General features: G+C 39.8%; 1 protein-coding gene across 1 annotated transcript in view; it reads right to left on the bottom strand.

The window, feature by feature from the left end:
* The window catches only part of cntn3a.2 (contactin 3a, tandem duplicate 2), a 236234-nt gene that overhangs the window by 13641 nt on the left and 202914 nt on the right, over positions 1–19679 (bottom strand). Inside the window, exons 16-20 of the mRNA XM_061903869.1 lie at positions 17001–17150; positions 15416–15486; positions 8124–8358; positions 7670–7779; positions 290–476 (exon numbers count right to left, since the gene is read on the bottom strand). Of these exons, the coding sequence (XP_061759853.1) occupies positions 290–476; positions 7670–7779; positions 8124–8358; positions 15416–15486; positions 17001–17150 (753 nt within the window). The remainder of the gene's footprint in view (positions 1–289; positions 477–7669; positions 7780–8123; positions 8359–15415; positions 15487–17000; positions 17151–19679) is intronic.

The following is a 19679-nucleotide window of genomic DNA, read 5'->3' as shown; positions in this document are numbered from 1 at the left end:
AGTGCAGCTGGGATCGGCTCCAGCCCACCCGCGACCATGAAAGGGACAAGCGGTAGAAAATGAATGTAATAGAATTGCAGTGTGAACATGGCCTAAGTCACCCGCAATATGATTATAATTGGAGTGTGTTACTGCCTTTGTTGACCCTGACAGAGCAGAGCACATCAAAGACCAGCAAGGAAAGACCAACCAGAACAAACATCATCCTCTATAGTTTGTACCTCGAGATAATCACCACTGTGCACACAAAAATCAAGCTCCTGAGCAGCGGGGCGTCGCAAAAACTTACGCGGCTTTTTTGTGGTGACATTGATTGCAGGAAGGAAGGGGCCGGTGCCTGCTGTGTTGAAGGCGCTGACAGTCAGGAAATATTGCGTGTGCCCCGTCAAGCCGCTAACCGTGACTGAGGTTTGGTTCCACGGTACTCGAACCTTCCCCATGGTCTCTGGCTTGGTGTCGTCCTCCCAGTAAACCACCTACGTGAGAAAGGTTGACTCATTTGGATGAGAAGCAAAATAATAGACGGGAGCATCATGTATTACACATAGCACAAAACCATTATGGTTGTTTGTTTTTGATGTGTCAGCATGTGGCGGTGTTAAATGATCCCCTCCTGCTGTAATCTCTGAAGAGACATCATAGCATTCTAGCTATCCACTGAGATGTTTGATCGGGCATAACAAACCCTTGCTTCTTCCCCCCCACCCCCTCCTCCTTCTTCTTCATCTCTAGGAAGTCTTATTTTGGCTAAGCTGCCATCAAAAGAAAGAGCGACTAATGAACATTTTCAGGTTGTTATTTTAATACACTGTGATGAGGTGGCAACTTGTCCAGGGTGTAGTCCGCCTTCCGCCCGATTGTAGCTGAGATAGGCACCAGCGCCCCACGCAACCCCAAAGGGAATAAGCAGTAGAAAATGGATGGATGGATAGATGGATGGATAAATTAATACAGAAGGAGTGTGTAACTTAGATATTGGGTTTCACAGCAGCTCCACAGCCATAGATCCACTATTAACCACTAATATCACAGTCAAAATGAAAGCTTGTTCCCATAGGCACCAAAAACTGTTGATAATGTATAGACAAAAGTGTATATTATATATACTATTATATATATAATATCTATATACGTGTGTGTGTGTATATATGATGGATATGTGTGTATTTTGTGTATATGCATGTGTGTATGTATGTGATTGTGTGTGTATATGTATGTATATGTATGTGTATATATATATATGTATATATATATGTATGTATGTGTATATATATATATATGTATATTAATATATAATTTGTATATATGTGTTTGTAAATATGTGTGTATGTGTATATATATGTGTGTGCATATGTATATATGTAAGTGTGTGTGAATTTACATGTATTATATATAGATAATCTATAGCATATACGCAGCAACCACCGAATTGAATTATATTATATATATTATTGTATTATATATTGTATATGTATAGGTGTACTTCTTCCCACTCCCTTTTGAGCCAATCTTGACATCTACAAAAGATTAGTCACATGCAATGTTTTCAATGTAGCTGTAAATTTAATCAATCAATCAATCAATGTTTATTTATATAGCCCCAAATCACAAATGTCTCAAAGGACTGCACAAATCATTACGACTACAACATCCTCGGAAATAATGTATATATATATATTTCTTTTGTATTTTATGTCATTCTTTTGTTTTGTTGAATGGCTCAAAATAAACCATTCATTCATTCACTATGTAAAAGCGCTTTGAGTCCCTGGAGAAAAGTGCTATATAAATGTAATTCACTTCACACACTTCACAAGTGTCGCTTCCTGTGCATTTAAGATGTGACTTTAAGGTTTTACTACTTACGTATAAAATACTACACGGTCTAGCTCCATTCTATCTTGCCGATTGTATTGTACCATATGTCCCAGCAAGAAATCTGTGTTCAAAGAACTCCGGCTTATTTGTGATCCCCAGAGCCCCAAAAAAGTCTGCGGGCTATAGAGCATTTTCTATTCGGGCACCAGTACTCTCGAATGCCCTCCCAGTAACAGTTAGAGATGCTACCTCAGTAGAAGCATTTAAGTCCCATCATAAAACCCATTTGTATACGCTAGCCTTTAAATTAGGGGTCACAAACTCACTTTACCTGGGGGCCACTGGATGCAGAGTCTGGGTGAGGCTGGGCCGCAAGAAAAGATTTCCTAAAAAACTTTTTGCATACTCCTCAGCATGTCTAGTTGTATAATGACGTTTTCACATTGTATGCAACTTTCTCTGTGCAAATAAGACACGTCCGGGTGCCCCTGTGCTCAACAAAGGAATATTGCATCTCCCACTTTTCCTGGAATTGTCTTTGCTCGTCACAAACCCTTCTCTTCACTGCAGGCTTTGAAAAAGATGTGTTTGGGGTTGTAAAATATATTTGTTTTTAGCCGACGCACGGAGAATAATCTTATTTCCGCAATGTGTTGTTACGCTTTTCCTCCCTACAGCAACACGGTGGTTGGCGGATAATAGTAAAGTACCAGGATAGCGAGCGCAAAATAAGTGACAACGTCATATAGAAATATATGTAGTGTTCATCGTGTGAGGCGATGCAAATTAAACAAAAAAAAAACCCAACAATTTCAATTGGTCCAGGTTATCGGGGACTGTTATTACTGGCGGACAGGTGTTGCAGTGTGACTGCAGCCGGGCACGAAAGAAAACCCTTGTCTCCATGGCAATATCTCTGTCGCTTTCACTCACTTGCCGCTTTTCCACTAACGCAGGGGTACGCAACGCAGAACGTTGAAAGAGCCATTTTGGTCCCAAATAACACAACGCTGTCAAGCGCCATTCATATAAAACTTGCGGGCCGCACCACCATTACACTTTCATATTAAGGTGGGGGCCGCAAAATAACGTCTTGCGGGCCGCAATTGGCCTGCCGGCCGCGTGTCTGAGATCCCTGCTTTAAATCGACCCCCTTTTTAGACCAGTGGATCTGCCGTTTCTTTTCTTTTCTCCTCTTCCCCCCTCTCCCTTGTGTAGGGGGGTGGGGGGCACAAAGGTCCAGTGGCCATGGAAGTAGAGCTGGCTGTCCAGAGTTAAGACCCGGGGGTGGACCGTTTGCATGTGCATTAGTTGGGGACATCTTTGCGCTGCTGACCTGTCTCCGCTCGGGATGGTCTCCTGCTTGCCCTACCATGGACTGGATGGACTCCCGCTATTATGTTAGATCCACTATGGACTGGACTTTCACAATATTATGTTAGACCCACACGAAGTCCATTGCATCCGGTGTCCCTTAGAGGGGGGGAGGGGGGGGGGGGTCCTCTCCAAGGTTTCTCATAGTCATTCACATTGACATCTCACTGGGTTGTGAGTTTTTCCTTTCCCTTATGTGGGCTCTGAACCGAGGATGTCGCTGTGGCTTGTGCAGCCTTTTGAGACACTTGTGATTTAGGGCTGTATAAATAAACATTGATTGATTGACATTGACTACTTAGAACCACAATACAATTGGAATTTCGGACACCATATCAAAAACATTCAGAATTTTGTACATGCCTCATAACTAATAAATACATGGAATTTTTGAATATTCTCAATACGGAGATTTTTAACAGACCATATGTTTTTTTCAGAAATTCAAACCCTATAAAAAAACATTCCTCTTTACATTTTCTTCAGAGCTTATCCCCGCTTCAGGTGTGAGGTGGGTTACATCCTAGATGGGACAACAGCCAATCGCAGCGCATATATCGACTAACAACCATTCACACTCAAATTCATACCTGTGGAGAGGCGTACACTCTGCCAAAAAAGATTACAAAATATAAGATAAAAAGACTACATTTTAGAAATAAAAAATACGAAAAACTAGTAAAATTGTCTGTCCATGCAGCTAGTAAATTTTACTTGATGAGGAATCCTAAATGAAGATGTGTATACCGTATTTTGGGGACCATATGGTGCACCGGATTATAAGGCGCACTGCAGATGAATGGTCTATTTTTTATCTTTTTTCATTTATTAGGCGCACCGGATTATAGAGCGCATTTAAGAAGTCATATTATTAGGATTTTTTTCTGAATTCAAAACACTTCCTTTTGGTCTACGTAACATGTAATGGTGGTTCTTTGGTCAAAATGTTGCATAGATAATTTTTTACAGATAATCTTCAAGCCGATTTCTGACGGTCGCTTTCGGCTGCGCCGTTTTGTGGGCGGTCTTATTTACGTGGCTCCACTTCGATTGCGTCTTCTCCCCGTCATCTTTTTTGTAGCGGTGTAGTGTGCAAGGACGGGAGTGGAGGAAGTGTCAAATGATGCAGCTAACTGCAATAATGACATTCAGACTTTACTTCAATCAATAACGGAGCAGCATCTCCTCATCCGGAAACAACCACATCGGAAATGTGTCCTGTGAAAAAACGTCCGACCGGAACTCTAATAACCAAAGTTCTTTGGGTGAATATTGGAAACTCACTACGCCGGTATGTTTTAGTGCTTTCATGGCGAGTTTATTGACAGATATAAGTAAGAACTATACACTACTTTATATTAGAAATGGCAACAGCGGAGGATGAATTTTACATAACAAGAAGATAGAGAAAAAGAAGAAGCTTATTGACTATGCTGTCAGACTACAATGGCGGAAGCGCGCAATTTTTCAGGATTCATGCAGATCCCAAATACAGATCAGCAGGTACCACAAGGTAAGAAAAGTTGCTTTTGCATAATAATGAGAAACAAAACGCTAGATAATATGTCTTACCTTATACACACACCGTGATAATACTCCTATGTTTAGGGCACCGACAAGCCTTAAAGCTGTGCGACTTCATAGCTTACCAAAGTCGTACTAAAACATTTTGAGATATTTTTGACCACGGAACACATTATTTTCCCCAACAAATGTTCCTTCTCCTCATAATAACAGCATTTCCTTCACATTTATGTCAATTTCTCTGATTTTCTGCGTCTAACAGTGGATTGCGTTTTATTGCCCAATTCAGTGATTGCATTAGCGGTTACGTTACCGCAGAAATGATATGGCCTTACTTTTTTCTTGAGTTTATTGATTATTAAATAGGCATACAAAAAAAGAAGCAATCATGGTGAGATCTCAAACTTCTAGTAGTGGTCTTTTTTCACTCACATGCTCACTCACCCATTTTACCGGTGAAAGTTCATGAATTTGAATGTATGCTGCGCGGCCAAAATATGTTTTAGTTTTTTTATATTATATTTTTAATGATCATGGAAAACCAACATCGAAATCAAGATTACAATTTGATTAATTGTCCAGCTCTAGAGCATACCTGTGAATATTGTATTTCAATATTTAGGAAAAAATAAGGTGTACGCATTTTCATCACAAATCACCATTAAATGAGTAGAATAAAAAATATGGCATGCCCTATTCGAGGCTCGAACCAATGTTCTTTATGCATCTTAACCACTGACGCACCCAACCAGAAGAAGCGAAATGCGGTAAAAGTGTTTTAACGAAAGCTTTGCTGTTTTACTAATTATTCACAAACAATTTAAACTAAAACTATAAAAAAAAATCACTAAATATTTTACACAATTAGTTCACTAATGTTGTTTCAGTTAAAATCCTAATTATAGAGATGAAAGTTGAGCAAGGAGGGTCTGGTGTCACGGCCAGGGCACATTTCAATGCGCCCTCTTCTGTGTGCTCTGCTGGTTGTGCCTTCAAGAGCACACGACTGCTCACCTCTTGAACGCGTCACTCTGGCTGCGGCAAGCAGCTGCAAGCAAACAGCAATCTACACACCTGTCGTTGATGAGCTCTCCTGCCTTCAAAAGCCTGCCCAACCTGCTATCTGGGGCCAGATTGTAACCTTCTGTTAGCGTACAGTAAACCGTATTATTGCTTGATGCAATCCTATTCTCTCTGTGTTTTCCCCTCTGTGTTTCATTCTTGCGTTGTCCTGTGTCCTGTCGTTCCTGCAGCAAATCCCCGTTAAGGCTTGGTGAGTTGTGCGTCTCGTCATTTTTTGTTCCTCTCTGGTTCTCTGGCTGCCCCCTTGGACTTCGACCGCTTGCCTAGATAAGGACGTCCTACTCCCCGCTTAGCCCCCAACGTCCTACTTGCCTCTCTGACATACGAGACTGCACAGCCCCTTTTAGGACTTGCCTCTCACTTAACACTACCAGTAACTCTCAGCAGAGAATCCTACACATAGTCTCACACACATACACTCTTGGCTCTGTCACATTCCATTTCCTTGGTTTAAGTATTATTGTTTCGGTAATTATATATATGTTTATTAGGGCTGTGAATCTTTGGGTGTCCCACGATTTGATTCAATATCAATTCTTGGGTCACGATTCGATAATATATCGATTTTTTTGATTCGATTCGATTCTCGATTCAAAAACGATATTTTTCCGATTCAAAACGATTCTGTATTCATTCAATACATAGGATTTCAGCAGGATCTACCCCAGTCTGCTGACATGCTAGCAGAGTAGTAGATTTTTGTTTTAAAAAGCTTTTATAATTGTAAAGGACAATGTTTTATCAACTGATTGCAATAATGTAAATTTGTTTTAACTATTAAACGAACCAAAATATGACTTATTTTTTCTTTGTGAAAACATTGGACACAGTGTGTTGTCAAGCTTATGAGATGCGATGCAAGTGTAAGCCACTGTGACACTATTGTTCTTTTTTATTATTTTTATAAATGTCTAATGATAATGTCAGTGAATGATTTTTAATCATTGCTATGCTGAAATTATAATTAATATTGATACTGTTGTTGATAATATTAATTTTAGTTTCATTATTTTGGTTTGTTCTGTGTCGTGTTTGACTCCTCTCAATTAATCTATTTATTGCAGTTCTGAGTGTTGCTGGACCAGGTTTGGTTTTGGAATTGGATTGCATTGTTATGGTATTGCTGTGTAGTGGTTTGTTGGATTGATTAAAAAAAAATACTTTGTTTATATTTATATAATAAATCATGCAGCAATTACGCCCTCTTGTGGTCTGTGCCGTTTACTCCCTCCGAAAACATAACATCTGGTGAGGTAAAAGGTGAAAGAAATGTGTGTACTTACCTACACATTTTTGAATTAATGTTATAATTTGACTTTGTATCATTTACTATACAAATTGAAGTAATGGAATGTTGTAGGGAGTACCCAGGGATAACTGGAAACTCCTCCTTTTTAAAAATATTTGCAGTGCTAAAATCCAAAATAATAACTATTAATTTTTATGGAACATTACAATTTTGATTTAAGGCAATGTTTCATGTTGTTTGGAGGAAATGAGGTGTTCATATTCAGCTTATAAGAGCCTTCCTGGCGTTCAAGTGTTATTTGTGTCGCAGTGTGATGGCCCTTCTTGGCATTTTGAACATGGCGCTGTGGCCTCTGCATTGACTATGTTACCCTATAATTGACAGTCACTGAAAAAAGGCGTGCAGTCGGGCAGACTTCTTTTGTTATGGTGAAAACAGTCTGCCATGTGTTCCTGTTGTGAGGGCTCAAAACGCTATATAATTTAGACTACAGCAGCAGCCCTGCTGAACGAATGTTTCCACGGCAACGCAGAGTTTGGGAGCTGCGGCTCGGATATACTGTATGACCAAGTTGATGGGAAGCATTTGAATGATGTGTGGGATTGAAAGAGTAAAATTTACCTCGTAGCCGAGAACCCTTTCAGGGGTGAAGGAGAGAGGCTGCCAATTCACCTCAATCTCATAGGCTGAGACACTTCTGGCCCAAACGCCGACTGGTATCCCACTTGGCTCTGAATACAGACAATGGGAGACCGAGCATCACTGCTTTTTTATATCATCACACAAAAAGCAGAATACATCTATATGAACATGAAAAGAGATGGTGATAAATCATCGCCACAATTTAGAACGACTCTTCACAGAGCGTACTGTATTTCTAAATGTCAGATTATTTTTAAAAGTCCGGTGATATTTCCAAGCATTCTTCTCTGTGTTTGAAAATGTCTGGAGTTTGTAACCTTTGATTTGTAGGTGATTTATTTGCCTGCGTGCGCCTGCTTTTGCCCGAGATCAGCCACTAAAACCACTTTTCTGACCCGAGGTGCAGAAAAGCTTTGCCACCTCATTGGCTTACCTATCTCTGCAGAGTAGATGGTGACCACGGAGCTGAAGGGACCCTGCCCTTTGCTGTTGTAAGTGCCAACCTTGACGTGGAACGGAGAAAAGGGCGCGATGCTTTCGTTGCGGTACACATAGCGGGATGCGCCGGAGGCGGAAGTGGCCACGTGGGTCCAGCTGACTTCTCCGAAGGCTCGGAAAGCGATGATGTAACCAAAGCTTTCGCCGTTCTGTAGTTCTTCAGGGACAGGCTGAGATTGAAACACAAAACTATAGTGATATTAAAACATATACAAACCACTCACGTTCATCCCGCCCTTGGGCCAACACGATCGCTTTGTGTGACCCTCAAATTGCTTTTGAGACCCACCTGACAATATGAAATGAGGAAATGGCTTTAAAAGTGTCTAAGCTCACAGCAGTACCAATAAAAAAGTTATTTCTGAAAAACTGGGAAATACTCTACATGGCATTGTCTACTGTGGTGTTTTTCAACATTTTTTGGAGCCAAGGCACATTTTTGTTCATTGAAAAAATGCAGAGGCACACCACCAAGAGAAAAAATAAGAAACTTAAACTTGGTAGCTGATATTGACAGTAAAAAGTCATTGTTGAATTTGATTGATTGATGAATTCAAACCATAACCAACCACACATCACTATAGCTCTTGTCTCAAATTAAGTGTCACGACCTGTCACTTATTTTGAGTTTTTTTGGGTTTTCCTGTTTGTAGTGTCTTGCGCTCCTATTTTGGTGGCTTTTCCTGTATTTTCCTGTAGCAGTTTCATGTCTACCTTTGAGCGCTATTCCCCGCACCTGGTTTGTTTTAGCAATCAAGACTATATCAGTTGTGTGGACGCTACCCTTTGTGTGGAAATTGTTGTCATGTCATGTACAGATGTACTTTGTGGACGCCGTCTGCTCCACACATTGTAAGTCTTTGCTGTCGTCCAGCATTCTGTTTTTGTTTACTTTGTAGCTAGTTCAGTTTTAGTTTCGTTTATCATAGCCATCCCTATGCTTCAATGCCTTTTTTAGGGGCACTCGCCTTGTGTTTATTTTTGGTTTAAGCATTAGATACAACGTTTACAAAGCAATTAGCTACCTGCTGCCACCTACTTATGTGGAAGAGTATTACATGGTTACTCTACTGAGCTCTAGACAGCACCGACACTCAACAACGGCACTTTATCTACAGATTATGATTACTGCTTTGCATAAAATATTTTCAACCCAAATAGGTGAAATTACATAATGTCCCACGGCACACCAGACTGTATCTGCGGGCAAAGTGGTTGAAAAACACTGGTCAACTGTGCTTTTTATGTTTATATAAAATGCATTAATAGGGCACAGACCACTAAAGGCTGGTTTATGCTTGTGCATAATCACTATGCCGTCCTTTCTAACGCTGTCGTGATCTAGTTCTGCAACACGCGTTCAGTCGGCTACTTTGGCCACTTGGTCGTTTCCTTTGGTGTGACTGAACAATGGCAATTAAAGAGAGGCACGGGTTGGGTTGAATTGATATGGTACCAATTCTCATTACCTGGAAATTTATATCTGGACTTAAGGGTACAATTTTTTTGTATTTCTGGTAATAAATGTTAATTTGTTTGATAATAAAATATATTTTTTCGATTTAACATAATTATAACTGAGATGAGGGGGCGACTTGTCCAGGGTGTACGCTGCCTTCCACCCAAATACAGCTGAGATAGGCTCCAGCAACCCCAAAAGGGACAAGCGGTAGAAGATGGATGGATGGATGGATAATTGTACTGTCCAGTTGTTATATCATCTTTTCTTACACTTCTGAGTCTCTTTTTCCATTATGCATTCACTTCAGTTTGTCCTCATGTGTTTTCAGGAAGTCGTCTTTTGGCATTAAATCAAATAGGCCACTCTTGTCTTTTGATAAGCCATACAAAGTGTTTGTGCAAGTATTGTACCCGTACTTATTACAAAAAGGGTCCTGTTGCCGCCACTGTGTTTCTGTCATAACAAAAGAACGGCCAATAGATGTTTCTGAATACATTTTCATCGAAAAATCGCATATATTTTCACAAAGCATAATAAATATGATGTCAATCCTCCTTCCTTATTGGCAATTTCACATCATAGTATATTGTCAGGAGAGACTATGTCGGTAAGTAGGATATTGTTTAGTTTTTCTTTGTCTTTTTGTAATTATCGCCTGTCCCTTTTCCCTCATCCTAACCAAATCTTTAATTAGATTAGCGTTGTCCCAATACCAATATTTTGGTAACGGTACCAGTACCAAAATGTATTTTGAGACTTTTCGGTGCTTAGATGATTTTCTAAATGAAGGGGACAACAAAAAAATTGCATTATTGGCTTTATTTTAACAACAAATCTTACGGTACATTAAACATTTGTTTCTTATTGCAATTTTGTCTTTAAATAAAATAGTGACCATACAAGACAACTTTTCTTTTAGTAATAAGTAAGCAAACAAAGGCTTCTAATTTAGCTGCTGACATATGCAGTAACATATTGGGTGATTTTCCATTCCATCATTTTGTTAACAAGCAGTAGAAAAAATAATTATTAATCTGCTTGTTCATTTACTGTTAATATCTGCTTATTTTCTCTTGTAACATGTTTTATCTACACTTCTGTTAAAATGTAATAATCACTTATTCTTCTGTTGTTTGATACTTTACATTAGTTTTGGATGATACCAAAAATTTAGGTATCAATCCGATACCAAGTCGCTACAGGATCATGCACTGGTCATAGTCAAAGTCCTCATGTGTACAGGGACATATTTCCTGAGTTTATATACAAAATAAACATAAAAAAAAACTAAATTGATGCTAAAAAATATCAGTGTAATCATAGTGGTATCGACTAGATACGCTCCTGTACTTGGTATCATTACAGTGTATGTCAGGTGCAGATCCACCAATGCCGTTTGTTTACATTGTGACACGGGTGCGCTACGGTGTGTAGTGAAGCATGTTTAGCTATTCCTTGTCCTGCAGGAATGATGCTTGTAAGAAACGTACTTTATTTGTCGCCATGGAGACAAGGATTAGTGATTTAGAAGTAGCTAAAACACTGCAGACTGCGGATGGACTTTAGCTAGCTAGCCATGTCTTAACGCACCTCTTTTAGAGGTGTTTTAGTGCTATAGCTTCCCCTTTAGCTTTAGTTTTTAAGCCAAAATGCATTGATTCCCTCTTTTCTGTCCACACACATTGTCTGTTTGTAAATACTCCGTGATCCTCTGCTCGTAAAACCAGCAATGTCACGACGTGACGACGATAGGAGGCGCTGGGGTGTGGGGGACCGGTACTTTTTAGAGGCAGTATAGTACCGGATATGATTAATTAGTATCGCGGTATACCTTTAACCCCAAATTAGACTCATGTTTTTTAGATGTCTTAGTTTGTTATGTTAAGTGACTATCCACAAAAAAGCAACCTGCCGGATGTGCTGGCTCGTCCGAAAACAATCACTTCAGTGTTGCATTTTAAACATTTATTTGATCTAAAACAATGGTGAAAAAGCTTTCCCAAACTAAATGCGATCAAAATACGTTTTATCAATGCGATCAAACTGTGTGCGATCAATGTGGTCAAACAACATCCCCAGTCAACTTCTCATTTTCTCAATGAAAACATCAGGTGAACAGCTGATAGTAGTACTGCTGACATACCACACCCCACGTAACTCACATCCCCACCAATCACCAAATAATAAGTCAATCTGTTGCGCAAAGAAAAGACACCACAAATAATACAAATAACATTAGCTGGCACTTAAAAGCTAGTTCCATGCAATCCATACAGACTGAATATCTTATATTGAAACTCTGTAGGGATGTTAAAAAGGTGGCTCCCACCAGCACGAGAACGCAAATTTATGGCTGAAGTTGGATGATATCACACACCACACATTTGATTGTAAAGAGTCTCTTATTTGTATTTTTGATTACCAAATTAAAAGGTATTGGAATCGCCATGAAAAATCGGTTTGATTGATTGAATCTTTTATTAGTAGATTGCACAGTACAGTACATATTCCTCTAAATGGTAACAACCGAATACGTTTTTATACTTGTTTAGGTTGGTACATATTCCGTACAATTGACCACTCAATGGTAACACGCGAATAAGTTTTTCAACTTGTTTAAGTCGGGGTCCACGTTAATCAATTCATGGTGATGCTATTTAGTTGCATCCATCCATCCATTTTCTACCGCTTATTCCCTTTCCATGGATGAACAAACATACAAATTTCTCGACCTGATTCAGCCTAGCTGCTTGGGTTTCCAGGGCTCGAGCGACAGGGGCTCGGTCCTGAGTGCGTGCCCGCCTAGGGGGCGCTATCACGGACACATTTTGGGACATTTACTCCCTTGATGAAGAAACATAAAAATTTCTCGACGCATGTACATTGCATATCCAATGTAAACTAGCATCGAGCTAGCACATTTTGACCACATCTAAGAAATAGATATTTTTTGCGGTCCTCTAGAGCAGTGGTTCTCAACCTTTTTTCAGTGATGTACCCCCTGTGAACATTTTTATAATTCAAGTACCCCCTAATCAGAGCAAAGCATTTTTGGTTGAAAAAAAAGAGATAAAGAAGTAAAATACAGCACTATGTCATCTATTTCTGATCTATTAAATTGTTTAAAAGTGCAAAATATTGCTCATTTGTAGTGGTTTTTCTTAATATATTTGGAAAAAAAAGATATATATAATAACTAAAAACTTGTTGAAAAATAAACAAGTGATTCAATTACAAATAAAGATTTCTACACAGAAGTAATCATCAACTTAAAGAGCTCTCTTTGGGGATTGTAATAGAGATCCACCTGGATTCATGAACTTAATTCTAAACATTTATTCACCAAAAACGAAATCTTTAACATCAGTATTTATGGAACATGTCTACAAAAAATCCAGCTGTCAACACTAAATATTACATTGTTGCATTTCTTTTTACAGTTTATGAACTTACATTCATATTTTGCTGAAGTATTATTCAATAAATATATTTATAAAGGATTTTTGAATTGTTGCTATTTTTGGAATATTTTTTTAAAATCTCACGTACCCCTTGGCATACCTTCAAGTACCCCAGGGGTACGCGTACCCCCATTTGAGAACCACTGCTCTAGGGGGCCTTGGCCCTATGGTTAAGAAACTCTGACCAAGAGCAAGGCTGCCTAAAGTAGGGCCGGCCTGCCTAAATTGACTATGTCATTCCGTTAGGCCCGCCAAAGGGTTTTTGATTGATTGATTGAGAAGTTTATTGACATCTTAATGAACTGAATCCATGTAATGCTTTAAAAAGGCAAACGGATGGCACAAAAAGCCAAAAAGATGGCTTCTCAAATGTAATACGTATTCATATTGACCACGTTTAAACCCACAAAATCATTGATTGCATGTCAGCAAAGCTAACTAGATGCAATCTAACAAACATGGTGATGCCCACCATCTCATATATTGCGGTATGGGGCTAAACGTCTCACTGGGGCTGCTGCTTTGTGCCTAAAACTGCTGTGTTTGGCTTTCGGTCCATTGGCACGTTTTAACTTTGGCCCTTGGAGGCAAAATGTTTGTGCGCCCCTGACCGAGAGGCAGTTTGCCATGGACAAGCCTGTTTGATGGCCACATGATTGAGCCGGTGCCGTGTTTGCAAACGGAAGTGACACCATGGGCATCAAAGGATAACAAATATGGCACTGTTTGATCCTTTGTGTACCTGTACTTGGTAGAACTAATGGAACCTATTGAAGTTAAGAATTCAGTACCTATCCCTTGACATGGGGGTGTTTGTGGAAGACTCTTTCTTCCTTGTTCTTTGGACCACCAAGCACCGACATGACAGGCTGGTGCAGGTTCACAAGATGTTTATTTTTTCAATAAATCGTTCTTTGTTTTGCTTTTCAGGAATTATCTCTTATGCAAGTCTCGCTCTCGGTCTCACTCGTGCTCCACTATCCACCAACAGCGACCCCCTCTCCTTCCCGACTGCCGCCTTTAACAGAGTGACAGGTGATTAGACAACTACTCTCAGCTGCGTCCTCCACTCACCTGTCGCTAATCTCGAAGCCGGTTCTGCCACACCCCGCTTCGCCGCAGGTGCGCAGGCCACGCCTACCACAGTGTTCTTCTAGCTGTAACTATTCATTGTGCTATCGAGTAACAATCGCTTTTTTGCAAATGTTGAACTAAAAATCGAAGGGGAAAGCGTTGGCGAAGGTGGTCGGCACATCCTATCGTGTTCAGACTAATGTACGAAAAACCGACAAATCACAGATTTTACATTTTTTTATTAGAGGCGCACGTCAAAACTATTGATCTACCATGAATTGATTAACGTGGATTCAAACAAGTTGAAACATTTATTCGGGTGTTACCATTTAGTGCTCAATTGTACGAAATATGTACTGTACTGTGCAATCTACTAATAATAGTCTCAAACAATCAAAGTTTTGAAGTGGGGAAAAAAAGGAGCCCGCAAAACACAAACTTGGTCCAGGCTTCTAAACGCAGTAGCATACACTATGTGGGCTGCAGACTAGGAGAGTTACAGTACATGTTGCTTTAAATCTATATATTTGGTCCAAATGTGTGATTTATAACACAATTATGGACTGAAATCTAAAAAAGCATCATTCTGAAATACAAAACACAAGTACTTGTAGTTCAATTTCCTTTTACTTTGGCATATGTCCCATCTTTTGACCCCCAGGCAAATTTCACAGGGCTCTATAGATAGAGAGAAAGATAGATAGATATAGAGATGGATAGATAGATGGATAGACAGATAGATAAATAGATTGATGGTACTTGATTGATTCCTTCAGGAGAGTTCCCTCAGGAAAATCAAAATTCCAGCAGCAGTGTACAGAATTGAGATCAAATTTTAAAAGTAAAAAGTAAATAATGGGGGTTTAAAAGGAAACAAATTAGAAAAATATTACAATGAGACTAAAAATAAAAAGCAACAATGAGAATAAAAATATAACAGTAAAATAAGAATATAACAACAGAAACTCGGCAGTAGTGACCATGTTATTAAAAAGTATTGCATGTCATAACTGATCCAGAAGCCAATTAAATAAATGCAATTTTTCAGCCATACCTACTTGAGGTATCTTCTTTTTTCAGCATGAGCTTGACGAATGAATCATTTTCTTATAAATTTACAAGTCTTGTATTCTACAAGTGGCTAAAGAATGCTGGAAAAGATCGTACATCGGGCCCTTTTTGAACCCTGCCTAAAGCGTAACTTTGAACAACTTAAGATCGATGACTTACCTCCCATGTGATGACCAGCTCAGACCTGCTCCCGCCTCCTCCACCCACATCACCTGGCGCTGCATCAGGGACTACACAACAGAGAACTTGTCAACACCTCCACATAAGAAACTCTAAAAAAGAACAAGAGCACTTTAAGAGCAAAAGGCATTTGCCAAGGAAATAGCTTCAAGGAGGGAAAGTTTCATTCAGGTTCAGAAGTTTCTCTGCATTTAAAAGGAAGAAAATATTACAAAAAACCCAATAATTTTCCAAGATTTGGCAAATAAAGATATCTAAATATTTAATGTGAATGTCAGTTCCATATTGAACCTGTTTTAATGTATATTAGAAACACTATATCAAAAATGATCCAAAACCAAAAATTGTCTCAGGGAAGGTGCACACATTTCTTGATTCAAACAAAAAGAAAACATAACATAATTTCTGTTCTATAGGCTGAAGCATTTTTCCCACACTTTGAACATTCTCATGGCTAATTTATGGATTTTCCCAGGTCCGCCAATACATTTTGCCTGGTCACATCCGAACAATTAAATTGCGGGTCACAGTGGATCACAATAATCACACACACCCAGACAATCTTTCAGTCGGCCATTTAGCCCGTTATACACTAACCCTTGTCATGGATAAGACACAACAGAATGCACACAACGTAGCCCTGTAATCGAAGGCCATCGACCCGGCCATTGGAAAAGAAAACAGATCCGCCACGCTGAATAGAAATCGACATGCACCAATGGGCCCATAAAGGGTTGCCATGCGGCGAAGAAGATGGCACAAGTTCAGAGGCATTCTGTCTTCGAGGACAAAAGTGAAACGAGGAAACGCTGGACAATGCAAGCCGGTGCCCCCAATTCTAACAGGGAAGAAGACGATCCCAACGAATCCAGCGCACAGAAAGTGAAGGACGAAGACACCACTCAAGCGCCTGTGTAAATATTGCATGTATCAATGCAAAAGAGAATAGGATAGAACGCTTTGTTGTCATCAAACATGAGCTCATGACGGAAACACAGATGTGTACTCTGTTAGGTGCAGTTGAAATGCAATGTAAACAATAAATAACATGTTAAAAATAAATACATATCAATACAAACTGCAGTGCAACAGTGAAAAACAGTGTAAGCTATTGGGACAGATTCAATATCCTAATGGCCCACGGGTAAAAACTGTTTTTAACGCTGATTGTCCTGCACTTGTGTGACCAAAATCTCTTCCCTGACCAGTGTGAGAGCTGTTTTCCAGGATGTTTTTTTTGCTCTGCCGAGGCAGCGCGAGCAAGAAATGTCCTCTAGAGAGGACAGAGGGCGGCCGATAATCTTCTCCGCTAACCTGGACACCTCTGCAGGGCCTTCCTGTATGCAGCAGAGCAGGCAGCAAACTACACAGTAATGCAGTACATCAGCACTGGATCTATGCTGTCTCAATAAAAAGATTTCGCCTCATTGTTCAACATTTGTCCAAAATATAGGTGGGTGTGGCTTATATTTAGGTGCAAACTATAGTGCGAAAATTAGGGGAGATTTCAAAATAATAATACAATCCAACATTTTAATGATTTCAGATTAATTATGTTAAGTACCTGCATCTTCGGTCCTGGTCTTTGCTGACACAGGACTGGGTTCTCCAACTCCAACACTGTTTCCGGCCAGTACTCGAAACTCATACTCCACCCAGGCGTTAAGGTCCACCACAGCGGCTGTCAGCGTGCTCCCGCCAATTTTCTCTGGAACTACAAAAACACAAAGAAATGCACGATAATCTTTTCTATCAGTCATTTAAAAATCAAAAGTACACTCTGGTTCCTTTTTGTGCACTACCCCCCATACTTGCAAACCTTGAGACCTCGAATTCGGGAGATGGGGGGGGGGGATTTGGTTAGTTGTGGGGGTGTATTTTGTAGCATCCCGGAAGAGTTAGTGCTGCAAGGGCTTCTGGGTATTTGTTCTGTTGTGTTCATGTTGTGTTACGGTGCGGAGGTTCTCCCGAAATGTGTTTGTCATTCTTGTTTGGTGTGGGTTCACAGCGTGGCGCACATTTGTAACAGTGTTGATGTTGTTTATACCACCCTCAGAATGACCTGTATGGCGGTTGATCAAGTATGCTTGCATTCACTTATGTGTGTTAAAGTCGCATACAGTATAATATGTGACTGGGCCGGCACGTTGTTTGTATGGAGGAAAAGCGGACGTGATGACAGGTTGTAGAGGCTGCTAATTGCAGTGCCTTTAAGGCACGCCCCCAATATTGTTGTCCTGGTGGAAATCGGGAGAAATTCGGTAGAATGGTTGCCCCGGGAGATTTTTGGGAGGGGCACTGAAATTCGGGAATCTCTTGGGAAAATTGTGAGGGTTGGCAAGTATGCACTACCCTGCTGCACTAGTTCTGTTTTGTTATCCCTGATAAAATAGTTTTTACTTGCACTTCGCCTGCTGTCTCTGCATTCTGGCGTCCTGGCCGACAACAATCAACAAAGACTAAAACAAATTTAAGTAAAACCCTAAATTAAGAGGGGTTAGATCTTATTGCCCATCCATTCTTATTTTCATTAGAGTCAAGGGTAAGCAGGAGCTTATCCTAGCTGACTTCAGAGGGTACTCCCGTTAACATTTATTAACAACAAAACTAAGATTTTTTTTAGATAACCTCAGAAATAGTGCATGTTTATTATGTACCTGTTACAGATCAGAAGAATATTTTCCACAAGAACAGACCACACATGTGTTACCTAAAGGTATTCTTCTACAGTGCAATCATCAGAGCTGTTAATTCCAGGGCGTTTATAAATGACCTGCTCTCAGTCTCAACTCATGCAAGAACTTTCTGTCGGCTCATGAAAAATACTTTTAATGACTGTGGATGTGAGATTTGCGGGCCAATTGTGTGGTCCATAATCTCAGGACAATTTGGATGATTGAGAGGCGAGCTGCAGATTTGAGTCTAGACCAGTAAACGGTCACAGGAAGTGGGAATTTATTGAGCTGCAGCAGAGCAGAAGGGCAGCTGTTTGTTCCCTGACTGTGAATTTATGAGACTTAATTATATAAGCCTGTGTTCACCCGATTAGATCCCCTTAAGCTTCTACTTTTGGTCCCACAGAGTTCAAGCTCTGCTTTTTCTCCTATTTCGCCTCACAGAGGTGGACCATTGCCCACCCTGTGCCATTTTTACTTGCTGGCCTCCCTGGGCTTTTTACAAACATCTTTTCCCCCCCAAAAGGATTCAAAATCAACCATGTTCCCCACTCTATCCAAAGAGCACGCATTGCAATGAGATTACATTTTACAGCAATACATGAATAAATAAATGCAATGGACGATTCTTCACAACCTCATTGTTTTGTGAAGTCCCAGCAGAGTCAACATCCAACAATCTCAATCACACAAGCTCGTTCACTTGCATCATTCTAAACGCATCACAGGGCAGCGATACACAAACAAATAGTGTGCATTCTACAACTGGGAATCTTCTAATTATATGGTTTTAGCAGGACAGCCATTTAAAGCTTTTTCAATATTAATATTTTTAATGATGCTTTGTATCTCAAGCAAAACACGTGTCAAAATTTGCTCCCTTTAGTAGTCGTTGAAATACATTGCAAGACTTTAATTTGATTGTATTTCTCCACTTAGGGCGGGGGTCAGCAACCCGCAACTCTCGAGCCGCATGCGTCTCTTTCGTGCCACACTAGTAACGAAAAATAATACAAATATAAAAATATTTGCTTTTGTTTTAGTATGTTTTTTATTTGAGGACAAACATGACCCAAACTTTACCAATTGTGAGAAAGCCCACTTTTTGATATGTTTGTGTGTATGCTTCACTGATATTATTTGGTGAACATCGTTTTGTCCTACTAATTTCGGTGGTTCTTGAGCTCACCTTAACATGGACTGTGAGGCAACAGTTTTTTTATATGCAAAATATTCCACTCCTTTGTCTCATTTTGTCCACCAAAAGTTCTATGCTGTGCGTGAATGCACAAAGGTGTACTTTGTTGATATTATTGACTTGTTAAAATGCTAATCAGGAACATTTGTCTAATCAGTGCATGACTGCAAGCTAATCAATGCTAACTTGCTATTTGGGTTAGCTGTATGTACATATTGCATCATTATGCCTCATTTGTAGCTATAGCTGAGCTCATTTAATATCCTTAACTTTTATCCTCTTTGTACATAATTTAGTTTTGCATGTCTTATGACACGTAATCTGTATGTAATATTGTCTGCATTTCAGATAGTTGTTTGTGTGCCATGTT

This window comes from Nerophis ophidion, linkage group LG06 (genome assembly GCF_033978795.1).
Source record: "Nerophis ophidion isolate RoL-2023_Sa linkage group LG06, RoL_Noph_v1.0, whole genome shotgun sequence".
In the NCBI taxonomy this organism is placed as follows: domain Eukaryota; kingdom Metazoa; phylum Chordata; class Actinopteri; order Syngnathiformes; family Syngnathidae; genus Nerophis; species Nerophis ophidion.
Note: the sequence above shows the minus strand (reverse complement) of the source record. Positions and strands in the feature narration are given on the sequence as shown.